Here is a 15985-nt window from a genome sequence, read left to right on the forward strand (position 1 = left end):
CGAGCTTCTGCGCGGTGGGCAGCACCTCTGTGTGGTGCACGGAGATCAGGTACTGGACGAACTTCTGCAGCTGGTCCCGGCTCATCTGGAACAGCGTCTCCGAGATGGGCAGGTGCAGCTTGACCTGCTCGGGCTTCCGTACGCGGTACAGGGACAGCGCCACCACGTGGGCGCAGTAGAAGATGTCCTTGTTGCCGCACGTGCACGTCACCGCCGTGATCTTGCAGCGGTCAAAGCTGACGCTGACGCTGCACACCAGCTCGGGGGCCGTGGGCGTGGCCGGGTCCGTGACCGTGCCGCTCAGGTGGAAACCTGAAGTAAACCAAAAAGGAACGGAAATTAGATTAGAAACCGAAGAGAGACGGCGTTCACATTTCAGTGCCTTTCTTCCTGTTCGTTTAGCTTATTTTGCAATGCGTTTTCATCTTTTGCCACTGGCTTTGATTCATTTGTTTTTGCAATATTCACATTGTTGTGTTCTTATTTAGTTCCTATGTCGTTGGAGCATTGCCCCGTTTTCTTGTGTCGCTGCTAACAACACAAGAGAACGTGTTATTTCTGTTTCACTTGCTTCCTTCTGTTGGTTTTTGCTTTTCTTCCGTTTCCCTCCCCCCTCGCCCCCTTTCGTACGTGCTTTGATTCTTTATTTTTAGCAATGCCACATTTTTACATTACTACTTTGTCCGAAGCCGCTGGGTCGAGCCGATAATTTCATTACAAGAACATTTAATCCAATCAAGACAGACCTTGGTCGACTGCTACAGAAGACCTTTTACTAGCACCAGCCAAAGTACAATTGAAAAAACTACAGTCCAGCTTTTTTTGTCAATTTTATCATTCAGACCGTATCCTCAAGAATGAAGAGGCGTATTCAACATACTACATGTGAAAGAAGCAGGTCAAAGCCAACCACAATGAGCCAGGGTTTCCCAGAGGGGTGGGCCTACAGACCCAGAAGAAGAGAGATAACTAGTTGGCGTAACCACACTGCATAACGAGAAACAGAGAGAGAGTGAGATTATGTGAAACATGAGAGAGAATGTGTGCAAGCTCTTATCAATAATATAGCCTTTCATTTGAATAGAACGTTTGATCTTTTCTCCTGACTGCACCATCCAGAGGCGGTGGTTGGTCAATAATACGGCCATGAATATTCACGAACAGGGTGGAGGAGCCCCTCCCCCCTCAAGCAGCACCGGCCTTAAACACACACACACACAGATGAGCACACGAAAGAGGCCCGCGTGTGCGCCGCATGGGGTCATGCATGTATTAATGACTGGGAGTGGTTAAGGGGAGGGGGAGATTATTATGAATGTATGCATGTGCTTGCAGAGGGCTTGAGGAGGCATGTGGACCCAGAGACATACCCCTCGAAACAGGTTCATCAAAGGCCCTGGAGTGTGGCCAACTCACTCACATATAAAACACATATTAAGCATTCACATCACATGTGAATGCTGGGGGGGGAGCATTTAGGTGTATCACATGTGAATGCTGGGGCCTTCACATGTTTCTTTTGTAGCCTTTAATCCAAGGTTAAAGGTTACAAAATAAATGACGGGCTGAATGGAAGTAAAGATGGGTGGACAGACAGACAGACAGACAGACAGACAGACAGACAGACAGACAGACAGGCAGACAGACAGGCGGGTGGCATTTAAAGCACAACTCTCAAAGAATATTCCGTAGCGTTCAGCCCTGTAGCTTGACCACCAGCTGGCTGAGCTACTAGCGGTGTCCAGGGAACAAAGCAGCGCAACGACTGCAAACAGCAACGAATGCTCATTAGCCTAGTGTCTGAGTCCCTGTCCAGTCAGGTTACATGACGGTGTATGTGTGTGTGTGTGTGTGTGTGTGTGTGTGTGTGTGTGTGTGTGTGTGCGTGTGTGTGTGTGTGCGTGTGTGTGTGTGTGTGTGTAGTGGAGAGCCTGAAGAACATCAGAAACATGTGGGGCCCGAAGAGCTCATGGGTGAAACACAGACACACAAACACACTTAAACAAAGAAAACACACACACACACACACATACACAGACAGTTGCAAAACAGCTGCACTCTCTGTTGCCAGTCTTTTTTCTTTCCCCCACAGGGAAAATTAAAACAGCGATTTGCTTTTGCTTTTTTCAGGGGGTGGAGTGAAGCGGGGGCGGGGGGGGGGGGGGGGGGGGGGGGGGGGGGGGGCACGTGAAGTATGAATAACTAAGCAGTGATAAAAGAGTAATGCACGATCTGAACCACAACCTATTCATCTGTTGTGAAACTGTTGCCCTGTTGGCTTTTAAAAAGGACCCCCTCTCTCCGGCCAAATCCCTTGCCCACCCCCTCAGCACTCACACACACACACGATCCATCTCTCCCTAGGTTCCCACAGCTCTCCCTCGCACTCTCTCTCTCTGACAGATGGGTAGGTAATGAGTTTCGCCTGTCCTCATCCAAACGACCGGGCAGTGAAAACTGCCCCCCTATGCCAAAAATGCCCTTTTAATTTAGCCAAGCGCTGAGTACAGGGGTAATACTGTTGAGGCACACACATGAGCACACACACACACACACTCACACACACACACACAAACACACACACACACACACGCACGCATATGCAAGCATACATATACATACTATCACTCACTCTCTCACAAGTACACACTCGCTCACATACTCTCACACACACACACACACACACACACACACACACACACCCATGATTCTTGCTTGGGTGGGTATGAATCCTCCAATGTCTCATGTGCTAGCTATTAGAGAGCCTAGCCCCCCCCCCCCCCCTCTAGTGGTGCTCTGGGCTTCTCTCTGTGTGCACGTCGAAGAGGCCAGGGCAGACATTCAAAGGAACCGTGGCGGCCATTTTTAGAACAAGGCCTCTCTGAGGTTGCCCTAGAAACCCCTCCTGACCACTGTGGTCCCTCCTGGTCCCAGCGCACAGAGTGGGAGCGGAGAGGAGAAGGAGGAGAGAAAAACGAGTATAAAGAGCGATGGAAAAGAGAAAGTATGTATATATGGATATGTAAAGAACGAGTGCGAGACCACCCATGCAAGTTTTCGTCCATTGCCCACATGAGAGCATCCCCCCTTATCCCCAACAGCCCCTCTCTCTCTCCATCTCTCCCTTTTGAGATGGTATAAGTGCCTATAAGCCAGCATGCTCCACCTCCAACGGCCGGGACCACTTGTTCTGTCTATTCAACGCCGGGGGAGAGAGAGGGGGACGGGGACGGGGACGGACCGGAGCCTCCAGCACCACAGAGGAGAGCCTGCTCTTGTGCCAGAGAGGAAGGGCCCCCCCGGCTCCATCCATATACAGTCCATGCAGAAGCAGGAGCCTTTATATAGTAGATCCTATACAACATGAGTCCCCCTAGTAACAACATGGAGGCCGGGGTTGTGTATGTATGGTGGGCTGCCGCTCGCTGGGGGATAACCCCATGTCAATTACATCGGGAATCATGGATCTAAGGCCCCAATCGAATTAGAAGATCACAGCCAATGGGAATGAGGAACGAATGAATGAAATCAGGCTCCAGCAATAGGTGGTCATTAGGTTTATGGGGGGAAATTGCTTCATGGCTGGCCGACAAAATCGACTGTGGCCCCGTGGCCAGACACAGTGTTAGTGCACAACATTCATGTTGTTTTTCTTTAAAGTGCGTTTGTGAAAGAGTGATTAATTCAGGCTTGTGGTGGGGGGGGGGGGGGGGAACAAACTAGGTGAGAGTGCAAAACAAGTGGTGAGAACGAAGAGACGAGAGAAAAGGAGGTATTGAACAAATTGTAAAGAGTGGCCAATTCACTCCTACTCCTCCCTCCCCATTGGTCCCTCAGTCCATTCAAACGTCATCGCATTAATCTTATTTTCAACATGAGACAAACACACATTGGAGCTCTCAATTCTGTCTAAACCTTCAAGCAGGGGTCCTTCACTGACACATACCCGTTTAGACTGGAACCCGGTTTGATTAGGCTTGTAAAATATCACTTAGTGGACCACAAGTGGACCAGACTCCCAGCTGTTCCACGAGGCTGACTTACAGAGACAACAGATGAGAAACAGATTCAGCTGATGGAAGGGCCGCAATGTATGGCTGCGTATGCGAATGTGTGTGTGCTGCACTGGGTATGCTGTATGTGCCTGTAGCCCACATCTCGCCACGTGTTCTTTAAGGCATCAGTGTTTAGTGTGGCTTTTTCAACAGGCCCTGCCGCAATTTATATAGTACAAAGGAACCCAGAGCTTTTTAATTGGACAGGCGGTAAGCCTATAGACACTGTGGTTCTCCCCTATATCTATGTGCGGTAACAGTAGGAGTATTAGTGTGTGTGTGTGTGTGTGTGTGGTCGTTGTCCTATAAGGAAGCACCCATACAGAGACTATAAACATAGATCAATGAGATGTGGTGGAAAACCTTTTTCTTGTTGTATATTTGTGTGTGTGTGTGTGTGTGTGTGTGTGTGTGTGTGTGTGTGTGTGTGTGTGTGTGTGTGTGTGTGTGTGTGTGTGTGTGTTGAAGGGTGTGGGACAGACTACAATAACACAGCTGAGCTCCAGGGGCGGCCATATTTATTCCTCAACCAAAGGCCCTGCTCTCTGCAGGTGTGTTTTCTTCACACACACACACGCACACAAACACACTCACACACACACACACACACACACACCCACACACACACACACACACACACACACACAATGCCAATGTGCAGCGATTCTGTCTGATGTTTCCATTCGGAAACAGATTCTGACAAATTGGAAGAATCTGCATATAAATAATGCATAGCCTCGACACTGTACGCGTGCGAGCGAGTGTGTGTCTTTGTGTGTGTGTTTGTGTGTGAATATCGGCGTCTATGGGTGATTGGAGTTGTCATCGGCCAGTGGTTGAAGTTGACATGTGAGCGGCTGTGCCTGCTGCCACTCAGCGGCCACGGCCTACATCTGGAATGACTTGCATCTTTCAAACTATGACTTACAAAATGGATTCTAATTTCTTGGGGATTGGGGCTGTCAGGCCGAGCAAGTTTCGCTGCCACATCAACAGATCTCCAGAGCTGCTGCCATTCTGAAGGCTGGGCAGACGGGGAAGAGGAGTTGAGTAATGACTTTGTCTAGGGATTTAGGAATTGGGACAACACAGTGAAAGACAGCAGGTGACGTTGAGAGGTGGAGGCACACCTTGGGGGCGAAGCCTAAATAGGATAGATACAGGCATCACGAACACGGAACGTATGTAGCATTGCTATAGGCTATATTAGCTTACCGGCTAATGGTGTTAAGAAGACAATATAATCATATGGGGGTGCCTAGCAGAGGGCACAGGTTTAAAGCCGATTTTAAACATTACAACAACATTAGTATTTCTTAAGCTAGCATGATATTTAAGCTGTTGGAGGTTTTGTGCCGTTATCCGAGAAGAGATATCCATGCTGTCCCTTTAAATAACAACAGATAAATCTCTGTCATTGGAGAACCCAGAGGCATCCAATTCCTGCTCCAGGCTGTGCATTAAGTATACATTCTCCCAATCTATGTGCTAAGGTTCATTAGCGTGAATGAAATTACAGCTGGCTCGAAACGAATGTAGGTAATTAGCAGGGGCCAGGTCCCCGAAGAGACAGGGAACCTATAGGCAGAAGGTAATGGGATCTATTCGAAAGCCATTGTCTGCTACTTCAGGGGCTTGAGTGTCTTTCTAATGACAAAGCTATAGACTAGAGACGCTAACAGCGAGCTAACAGTGCTCTTCACACGCCATGGAGCCAGGGTCCTTGTTTAGAGAAGCAGAGCATCGCTAGGCTAACAGGTCATGTGTCAGTCAGCCCCTATAGAAAACCCACAGCACACACAACATTCTCTTTTAAACATTATTTCATTTTGTCGCGATAACACCGTTGTACAAATCACCCTCAAAAGATGTGGTGTGTGGGTGTTTCATACAAGTTTGATTTGTTAAGGGTTTGCATGGAATATTTGTTACTCAATATATATTGAATAAATATAAGTTCTAAATGTGTTTTACATGTATGGTAAATGATTTCACACACAAAGAGTTGACTTTGCACAACCTTTGTCAACCTAAGACTATATATTCAAGTACCGAAGATAATTTTGTGGAAATGTGTACAGGAAGGAATTATCTTGAGAAAATACATTGGCTACTGAAAGCATTGAATTAAATCTGAAATTGAAAAGAGCATGTGTGTGAGTATGTGTGTGTGTGTGTGTCTGATTGAATGAGTGAGTGTGTGTGAATATCATTGTGTGTGCATCATTGTGTGTTAGTGTGTGTGTGTGTGGGACAGTTTTTTTTTAGGTTCACTTATCCATTCCAGGAAATAACCTTACTCTCTTTAGCCCTCCCGTTTCATTTGGAAAGTCAGCCGACACACTCCACTGCACACACGCACACTCCCACACACACACACACACACACACACACACACACACACACACACACACACACACACGCACACCACCCCTTGACATGCTCTAATGTTGTCTTCATGAGCACACTGGCTGCAGTCAGCCGCCGTCTGCTTCCAAACAGTCTCTCTCTCTCTCTCTCTCTCTCTCTCGCACACACAAACAAACACACAAACACATGCACGTAGTTTATCCCTGAGCTGACCCAGGGTGTGTGCTGACGTCACATGACAGACGAGGAAAGGCATCCCAGACGGACTCACAAAGAGGCATCAACACTGTTCCACGCACACACACATATACCGGTACATGCAGGTTCACACACACACACACACACACACACACACACACACACACACACACACACACATGCACGTACACACAAAGTCATACAACCACATACGATAACACTAAAGCCGAGGGGGAAGCTGCATTCCAGTATACACACGCACACACACACACAGACACAAACACACACACACACGCCCTCCATCATTCCTGGCGGTGGGAAGCATGGGGAGCGCTCAGCTGTAGCGGGGGAGGGAGGCAACGTGGGGAGGGCGAGATGGGTATGGCGAGATGGGTATGGCTGGAGAGAGAGAGAGAGAGAGAGAGAGAGAGAGAGAGAGAGAGGTGCAGGGGGGATGGCTGAGAGCCAGTGTTCCTCTGAGCTCAGCACTTCCCCTCGCCGCTCCAGCCAGCCGCCTCGTTTGCGTAACGCAGTTCTGCCGGCTCCCACTTAACCCCTTCCACGCTAGACCCCGTTTCAATACGATGACCACATCCTGTCCCCCCTCCAGACTCCCATGCACACACGCACACACACAGACACAGCCACTAGACGGCCCCCATGTACATGCATTCCCCACAGACCCAAAAATATAGGCCAGACAGCCAAACACACACAAATACACGCATATCCACTATACCTACATGCACACACACACGCACACGCACACACACACATACACACACAGAGACAGGCACACACACACACACATACACACACAAACAGTACCTTCACACAAGCACACTAATCCTCTAAAAACACAAATTCAATCCACACTCTCATCATACGCAACCATATTCACAGATTGACCCCGTCGACCAGGAGAATGGGTTTACAGAATAACAGCTATGTGACCTGTCCTTTGTGTGAAAGAAAGTGAGTAATTTGGCCATTTTCTCCGGGAGCGAAAAAACGAAACGAAGCCTGTGAGAACAACCCAGAACATTCTGCCTCGTCAGGGGAGACGGGCGCAGGAGCGACCTGCTTCTAAAGGAACTGTGAGAGCTGAACACGCACACTCGCTTAGGAGGCAATTTGCAGCAACGCGGCTGTGGCAATCATCACGGATAAATAAGTTGCTGACTCATTAGTTAAACGCCTCGGGCCTCGATTGGTCTGGAAAGGGAAGGTGTGAAGTGTGTGTGTGTGTGTGTGTGTGTGTGTGTGTGTGTGTGTGTGTGTGTGTGTGTGTGTGTGTGTGTGCGTGGTGGAGGTTGATGTGAGGTGAAGAGGTGCTTCTCCCCCCACTCTCCCCCTCCTAGACTACATGACCTTGTGTGCGCACAAGAGGACCTCATGTAGGCCAAAACGTCCGCTCTGCCCACAGAGATATGAGGCTTCATACATCAGACGTGTTACCCTAACACACACAACCCCCCCACCAGACCCTGACAGGAAGTGTCATTCCTCACGCTAACCACAGTGGACGCGGAGGGTTTATGGCGGAGGGGGTCAGAGGGTGTCGACGTAGAGTGAGTGAGGGGGGGGATGGAGGGTTGGGCAGTGGTCAAACTCACTCCCTTGCATTTAATATCACTTGACACGTGTCGTCCAGCATCCCTCAACCAACAGCCTCCCCTTGCCCCTGCCCCCCCACCCCCACGGAGGGGGGACGGGCACGTGGACGGTGGGAGAGACCACCTGCACACTCACGCTAACCATCACTGACGCAACGGCGAGGCCCACCGCACTGCCGATATCAAACAAAGCGGGAAAGAGGAGAGAGAGGGGAGGGGGACGAAAAAACAAATATGGGGAGACACCTGGTGCCGGGAACATGGAGCACGGACAGAGGGGGAGAAAACGAGGGGGGAGGAGGCGAAGGAGAGGAGGTGAAGGGGAAGATGGGTTATCAAGGATCGCTCTCTCTCTCTCTCTCTCTCTCCCCCCCCCCCCCCCCCCCGAGCAGCGGTGGTCAATCCTGCTGCCTGCGGGCAGTTCCTGTAAATATTGACGTTGATGTTGGGGTCGCCCTCTCAAGGATGAACTCGGGAGCGAGGGGGATTAGATCCACTCTGTTCAACCTGGATGTGTGCGGAGAAAAGGGGGAGGAAAAATAAGACCCACTTGAGGGACGGAGAGGGCGGAGAAAATCTCTCTGGGAGGAGAAGCTGCAGCTACATTAAGGGCTCTCTCTCCCTCCCCCTCTCTCGATCCCTCCATCCCTCCCTCTATCCCTCCCTACCCAGCTGGGCTTGGGTTTCCACCGTCGGGCTAAAAGCAGTGAGCTGACATCAGAAGCGTCGGAGAGAGACCCCCTTACTTCCCAGAAGCGTCTCATCTTTCAACTGAAAAGCTGCTCTCACGTTCGCAACTAGATGAGGGGGCTCCTCTCTCCTCTCTCTGGGCGGGGACAGTGGAGGACCCTCCAGCCAGTCGCCAGGGTTTTTTTTTTTTCTTAAGCATTGCCATGACAACAAATTTCGCCCAGTATAATTGTTAGATAAAAACGTGTGTGTGTGTGTGTGTGTGTGTGGGGGGGTGTCTGGGGGGGGTGTTTGTGTGTGGACTACACAGGAGCTTTAAAACAACTAATGAATTCAGTGAGTCATCAGTCAAGCATGCGTATGCGTGTATGTGAGTGTGTGTGCAGCGTGCATGTGCACTAGCAGGTCAAAGCAGTTCCATTGTCTTTGCAGTGAGGGTTCACAGCCGTCTGTAAATCTGTGGACAGTCTAAAAGAATATAATCACCACCCATTCAGCCAAGTATGAGCAACACTAACTCAATGCTGGGCACCACAGAGTTTGGGCAAAATCTTACGGATTTCCTTTGGCGCCACAGGAATAATTATCTCTATGTGCAATTATGTTGATTATGTCACTTTGGAGAAAAGGCAGGAAAAGAAAGACTGTGATCACACGTGGTGGACCCCAGGACAACAAAAGCAAACGGCTTAATGGCTACTTCAGCTCCCTAACATGGTTGCATGGCGAAGGTTCTCATTATGTTCATTTCACTTGCTAGATGAAGTGAAGACGATGGGGAGCAGGGGGGGGGGGGGGGGGGAATGCAGCACCATAGCAACGGCAAAGGAGGGTAAGGGGTGTATGTATGCAGGCCCCCCTTTTCCTGTGGGCAAGGCAGCATCCAATACTGAAGTAGGTCAGTGAGATTTGCCCAAATTAGGTCAATAGCAGTCAATGGTGCCATCCTGGATAGGAGACATACAGGAGATAGCAAGGGAGAGTGAGAGTGAGAGTGAGAGTGGGAGGGAGAGTGAGAGTGCGAGAGAGCGAGAGAGAGAGAGAGAGCGAGTGAGAGAGAGAGCGAGAGAGGGAGAGAGAGAGAGAGAAAGATAATACAGGAGTCGATCCTAGCAGCTTACTTCAGCCCAGCTTTAACACTTGGCTAATTACTGTTGCATGCTAACACAAACCACGTAGGCATCCACACACATACACACAACCACGCACACACGCACACACTTACACACACACATTCGCATACACAGACCCTGAGCGGGAGCACTCAACAGTGGCCCCTTAGTAGGGAAAACTTTAGAAGCTGTCAGCTTCTCTCTGCGCTGACTTCCGCATCAGACCCAGCGTGGTTCAAAAGGCAGCTCCTGATTAAAATGCCTTTGAAAAGCAGTTTGCCGCTGTTACACCGCTTAGCTCTGATTACTCAGGAACCCCATTCCCCCACCAGCACACCCCATCCTGCTTCTTCCATTGAGCGGGTGGAATGGTTACTACTTTGCCATGTGTCCCTATTCTCCCTGTCCCCCTTTTTCATTTTTGTTGTTATCCCTCTCCATTTGGAAGAACTCAAGCTAGGGAAAGTTGTTGTGTGATGTTGCCAATAAACGGATGTACGCAGGACAGCTTTGAAGTCCGCGGCGAGTGTTCATTTGCTTTCGGCGTCCCGCGTCTTGCCAGTCAGCGAGGGAGCACAGCACTCCAAAGGAAACGCCACAGTGTTTACCCCTCGCCCCCCACCTCCTATTTCCTCTGCAGAAGATGACAGCAACACACACAAAATCACTCGCACTCACAACAAAGACAGCAACTACAGTCAAGTCGGTGTGGAAAAGGGCAAACCAGGACGACAGAAGGGAGGATAGACAGACAGACGGACGGAAAGACTGCATTGTAATCCACAAAGAGTGGTGTTCCAGAACATTATGGTGTGGCTTCAACTGGTGTAGGGCCCAGGTTTGCTACCCTGGGCTCCCTGGCTCGGCCCGTTGGCAAACAAAAGCGGGGGACGGTCGGGCACTCCTTTTGTTGGTGCCTACACAGGCAAGTCTACCGGCCCTCAAACCGTACAACTGTGGGCTGCTCTCTGGGCATTCACGCTGTCCTCGTTGCGAGCACTGAGAGGTCACATTCAGGGGGAGAAACAGGAAGAGAAAGAAGCCCTTACAGGTGCCTTCTGTTGGGCGACATCTGTTCTAGAGGAACGAGGCCGGATTCCGGGACCCAGGCCGAGTCATGCAAGCCCTAGAGCTCTGCTCTGACAGTCAGTGGCAGAAGAAGGAGGGTGGGGGTCAAAGTCTCGCTTTCCCTGGAAAACAATCAAACTAAAGCCCCTGGCTTGTCTGCAGAGGAGTGACAAGGCCCAACTTCCTCTGCCGTTGCCTTCTCCCATGCATTCCCCAACACCACCACCACCACCACCACAACCACCCCCTCTGCTCTCCCCTCCCCACCACACATCAGTTGTCATATGCTTCACACTAGCTGTGAGTGAGTATCTGTCGGTGTGTGAGCGCGATGATGTGTTGCGCTTGGGCCCCGGAGCCTGTCGACGCCAGTTAAGGAGATGTAGGAGAGACGAGGGGGTGAGGAGACAAAGAGACACATGATGAGTCGGAAGAGCTTTTCAGAAAGCGTCCAGCCAAACTGGCAAAATGTATTGGCTCAACACTGGAGGGGCTGGGGGGAGAGAGAGAGCGAGAGAGAGATGGGAAAAGGGGGCTGGTGGGGGAGTTGGGAAGGCGGGATTTAGAGAATGAGGCAGGCCAGCAACGAGTTACAGTGACTGGCGCTGCTGGCCAGGGAGAGGCGGTCCTGGCTGCAGCCGTTGGTGAGGAGCCAAAGAACTGAGCCGCTGCCAACCACAGAGAGGGAGTCGGTCCAGAGAAAGTTGGGACGCAACCAGGGGCTGCAGTCAGCGCGTGAGAGAGAGAGACGGAGACAGAGAGGAAGTGAATTAACAAGACCCAGTGAACAACAACACAAAAACAGAGAAGGGCGAAGAGAAAAAGCATGTGAGTGGGTGAGAGAAAGAAAAAAAAAAGAGTTATTCAGCTCCGAACTGGGACGGAGCAGTGGGGGGGGATTGCGATTCAGGCAGGGCTGCCTGGAACTGAGGCTCCTAGGCAGGGCCAGAGCTAAGAGCCCCAGCCAGGAATAGAGGCCAAGGCTAGGGGAGAAGAGAGGAGGAGATGGGAGGGAGGGAAGGGGGGATGGACTGGGAATAGGAGGATGCTGTGGTTGAACTGGGGCTAGGGCCAAGGACCCCTTCGCTTCAGATTTAGTCAGCTGTTCCTCTGGCTGTTCAGCTGGAAGGGCAGAGGTTGCAAGAGAGACAGAGAGAGAGAGAGAGAGAGAGAGAGAGAGAGAGAGAGAGAAAGAGGGGGAGAGGAGAGGGGCAAGAGGGTAACACAGGAAGACTGGGGGCAGGACATGAAGGAAGAAAGTGAGCAGAGGGAGAGGAGAGGAGAAAAAAAGAGGGTTCGGGAGAGCGATAGCGAATAGACACAGATGGAGACATGAAAAAAAAGGTGTGGAGAGAGCGGGGGATATGAGATAGAGGCGAGAGAGGAAAAAAGGGAGCAGAGGAGAGGAGGCATTCTTTGGAAGGAACACAGTGGAAAAGCCATTAGATTCCTGTAAGAGAGAAAAACAGGCCGGCAGAAGGTGGTTATGGCTGGCTGTCTTCGCAACCACTCTTCCCTTCCTCTCCTACTCTTCCTCCAGCTTGCCATTTTTTCTTTCACCCATATCCTCCCGCTTTCTCCCCTACACAAACTCTCACTCTCTGTCTCTCTCTCTCGCGCGCTTCCGTCCATCCTTCGTGGTCTGCTTCCTTAACAGCTGTAGTAACTCAGACTGTTGCTGCTCCTGCTCCTCCTCCTCCTCCTCCTCCTCCTCCTCCTCCTCCCCTGCTTCCACAGGACCTGCAGCCATGAACTGTCTTCAGATCCCAAACAGGTGCCCAGTGAGCACACACACACACACACACACACACACACACACACACACACACACACACACACACACACACACACACACACACACACACAGACCTACACACAAACAAGCACATAGACAGACCTACAAAAACACACAAATTCTGCAGTGTGCTGCTTTGTGCTTATTTCAGCAGGTTATTGGTTAAACACACACACACACACACACACACACACTTCATTGCACACGCAATGAAGAGATCACAAGTGATTGAAAGGAGGGAAGAGAAGTACATTGTAGAGAGGGAGGGAGGGGGGTAGAGAGAAAGAAAGAGAGTGAGTGGGAGATTGAAGTGAGCAGAAACGAAAAGCCCCTCAATGAACCCCAATGAAAGATGGAGAAAGAGTGAAAACAAGTGCTGGAGAGAGAGTAGAGAGAGAGAGAGAGAGAGAGAGAGAGAGAGAGAGGAGAGAGAGAGAGAGAGAGAGAGAGAGAGAGACAGAGAGAGTTGGAGCCATTGAGAGAGAGAGACAGAGGGAGACAGAGAGAGAGAGAGAGAGACAGAGAGAGAGAGAGACAGACAGAGAAAGAGAGAGAGAGAGAGAGACAGAGGGAGACAGAGAGAGAGAGAGAGAGAGAGAGAGAGAGAGAGAGAGAGAGAGAGAGCGAGAGAGAGAGAGTTGGAGCAAACGAGAGAGTGAGAAAGAAAGCGAAAGAGGGGGAGATATAATTAACGGCAGCCTCGTGTGATCTTTGTTTCGATCAGAGCGGCAAGGAAAGATTTGGAGTGGGAAGACAAGGGGGCAGGGGGTTTGCCGTGGGGCAGGGGGGCCATCGCTATCAGAGCACTTTATGGCCTATTATATTCCATTCAGATGGGCCGGCGTCTGGGAGGAAAGCATTTAGTCTGCGTTGCCGGAGAGTGACTCAGCACTCGGAAGCTTGGCAGGTGGACGCCCTCATAACTACACACTGCATATCAATGAAGTGCTCGCGCTCGCCGCAACAGGGATCACTCACTCCCACGCCAACCCACGCCACCCCATTCTCCCCCCCCCCACCCCCCCTTCCCCCCCCCCCACACACCTCTCTCTCTTTCCCTTCCTGTCTTCCTCCGATGCCACCAGCCTTCCCCCAACCCTTCCTTCCACACCTCGATGGTGAAAGCCACTTCACCTCTATGGGGCGGTTCATTGTTTATTCAGCCCTCTGGTCGCTGGCGCTCTCATTCCACCTGCCCTGACCTATTCAGGGATTCGATCAGCGCAATGTAGGGGGGGGGGTGGGAGGGAGGGAAGGAAGGGGGGCAGGAAACAATGGTGTATGTGTGTGTTTGGGGAGGGGGGGGGGGGGCACAAACACAAGCGCCGCCATTAAAAATGGATGGCTATTTCCCACAGCCTATAGCCCTTCTCCCTGCAAATACCGTGGCCGAAGCATCGCCTAGCCCTATTTTTTCTTTGCCGGTTGTTTTATTTACAGGCACCTGAATTTCCTCTCTAGGCTGTTCTCCCCCCCCCCCCCCCCCCCCCCGCCTGGTGAGGTCAGCCCCACCTAGTTACACCTTCCTCTCATCACTCCCCACCTGCCTTTATCTTTCCTCCTTTACATCCCCTCGACCCGGCCCACCCCTCCCCCACACAAACACCTCCACCCATCTGTTTGCCGCCCCCCCCCCCTCTGTGGGTGGTTAATGGTGCGGGGACCCAGTGTGGAATATAGATCAGCAGGAGATGGATGTGGCACCAGGAGCTCCGACCAGTCCCCTAGGTCCCAGACCAAAGATTAACTAAATATTAGCTGACAGAAAAGGCGAGAGAGAGAGAGAGAGGAGAGATGAGAGAGAGAGAGAGAGAGTGAGGGAGGAGAGAGGAGAGGAGAGAGAGAGAGAGAGAGAGAGAGAGAGAGAGAGAGAGAGAGAGAGAGAGAGAGAGAGAGGGAGAGGGATAGAGAGAGAGAGAGAGAGAGGGAGAGAGACCCAGCTGCTGTTGAGAGTGCCGGTGCCTGCAGGAGGACAAACGACCCACACTGCTTTTAACCCCATCCATTCACCGGAGGGCACGATAGAGAGAGAGAGGTGGAAGAAAGAGAGATAGATGGAGAGAGAGAGGTGTGATCAACACACAGAGCCATGCACCAAAATAACACACAAATGATGCATTGGGCACACAGAGTGCACCGAGTACACACGCATCAACCGTACACGCACAAACAAATCCGTGACCAGAGGCACCCTGGGAAAAGGAGTCCGCTAATCACATTCTCCACTCCTCGTCTGGCCTGGCCGGGGAGGATGGGAGGAGGGAAAAAACGAATAAATCTTTATTAGAAGATGTGTCCCTGCCATATCGATCGGCCATCCTACCCTCCCCACCTCTTTCCCTCTCTCTACTCTCCTGTTGTTATTTTAGGCGTGCGTCGGCCATCCGGTCCAATCCAGTGAGGGTGTGCATCAGAGAGAGCCATTAGCCAGCGCTCCCTGGGTCGGCCTGTTGCGGCCTGGAACCAAGGGTAGGGGGGACGACGGTCCAGAGAAGGGTGGACCAGTCAAAGCGGACCACTCGCCAGCCACTCGTACTGCCTACCGGTCCGTCGGCCAGCCAGCCATGAAGGCAGTCCGACATAAAGGGCAACGAACACACTGCGACAGAGGGAATGTAGAAGTCTTGCTGTACAAAGCGAACAACTGATGGGCCTCAACAACACCACACAAAGACTGTGGGGGGGGGGGGGGGGGCTGTGTTTGCACGGGACCGGCAATCGAGCGATGGACTAATGCCGGAACGATTAGTTGTATACGGAAATATCAGGGTATACAGTTCTGAACATAAAACTCAAAGCAAAGGGCGTCGTAGCCAATAGGAAGGACTACTGTTCACCTCTCCCTAATCTAGCCGGTGGTAAACAGAGTGGGTCTAAATGCAAAGGCGGCGATAGCCCCAGAGATCTGGATAGAGGCAGCCAGCATTGGAGAGGGGCAGCGCGGTACAGGGGGAGCCCGAGCTAGCCGAGCGACTATAGCTTTCCTGTGGGAGTTTAGACACAGGAAGCACTATGGAAAACATGCTGTATCTAGATAGCGGCCGCGTAAATAAGATATGAGTTTCTATTGCCTGGCTTGGG

At 51.3% G+C, this 15985-nt stretch overlaps 1 protein-coding gene across 1 annotated transcript in view; it reads right to left on the reverse strand.

Annotated features, from left to right (window-relative positions):
• LOC307086531 (zinc finger SWIM domain-containing protein 6-like) overlaps nucleotides 1–15985 on the reverse strand; it is a 46802-nt gene that overhangs the window by 22824 nt on the left and 7993 nt on the right. The window contains 1 exon segment of the mRNA XM_079751772.1: nucleotides 1–312. This exon segment is cut by the window's left edge and continues 45 nt beyond it. Within this exon segment, the coding sequence (XP_079607898.1) occupies nucleotides 1–312 (312 nt within the window).

The sequence above is a fragment of the Pollachius pollachius genome (assembly GCF_949987615.1).
Source record: "Pollachius pollachius genome assembly, chromosome: 1".
NCBI classification, from domain to species: Eukaryota; Metazoa; Chordata; class Actinopteri; order Gadiformes; family Gadidae; genus Pollachius; species Pollachius pollachius.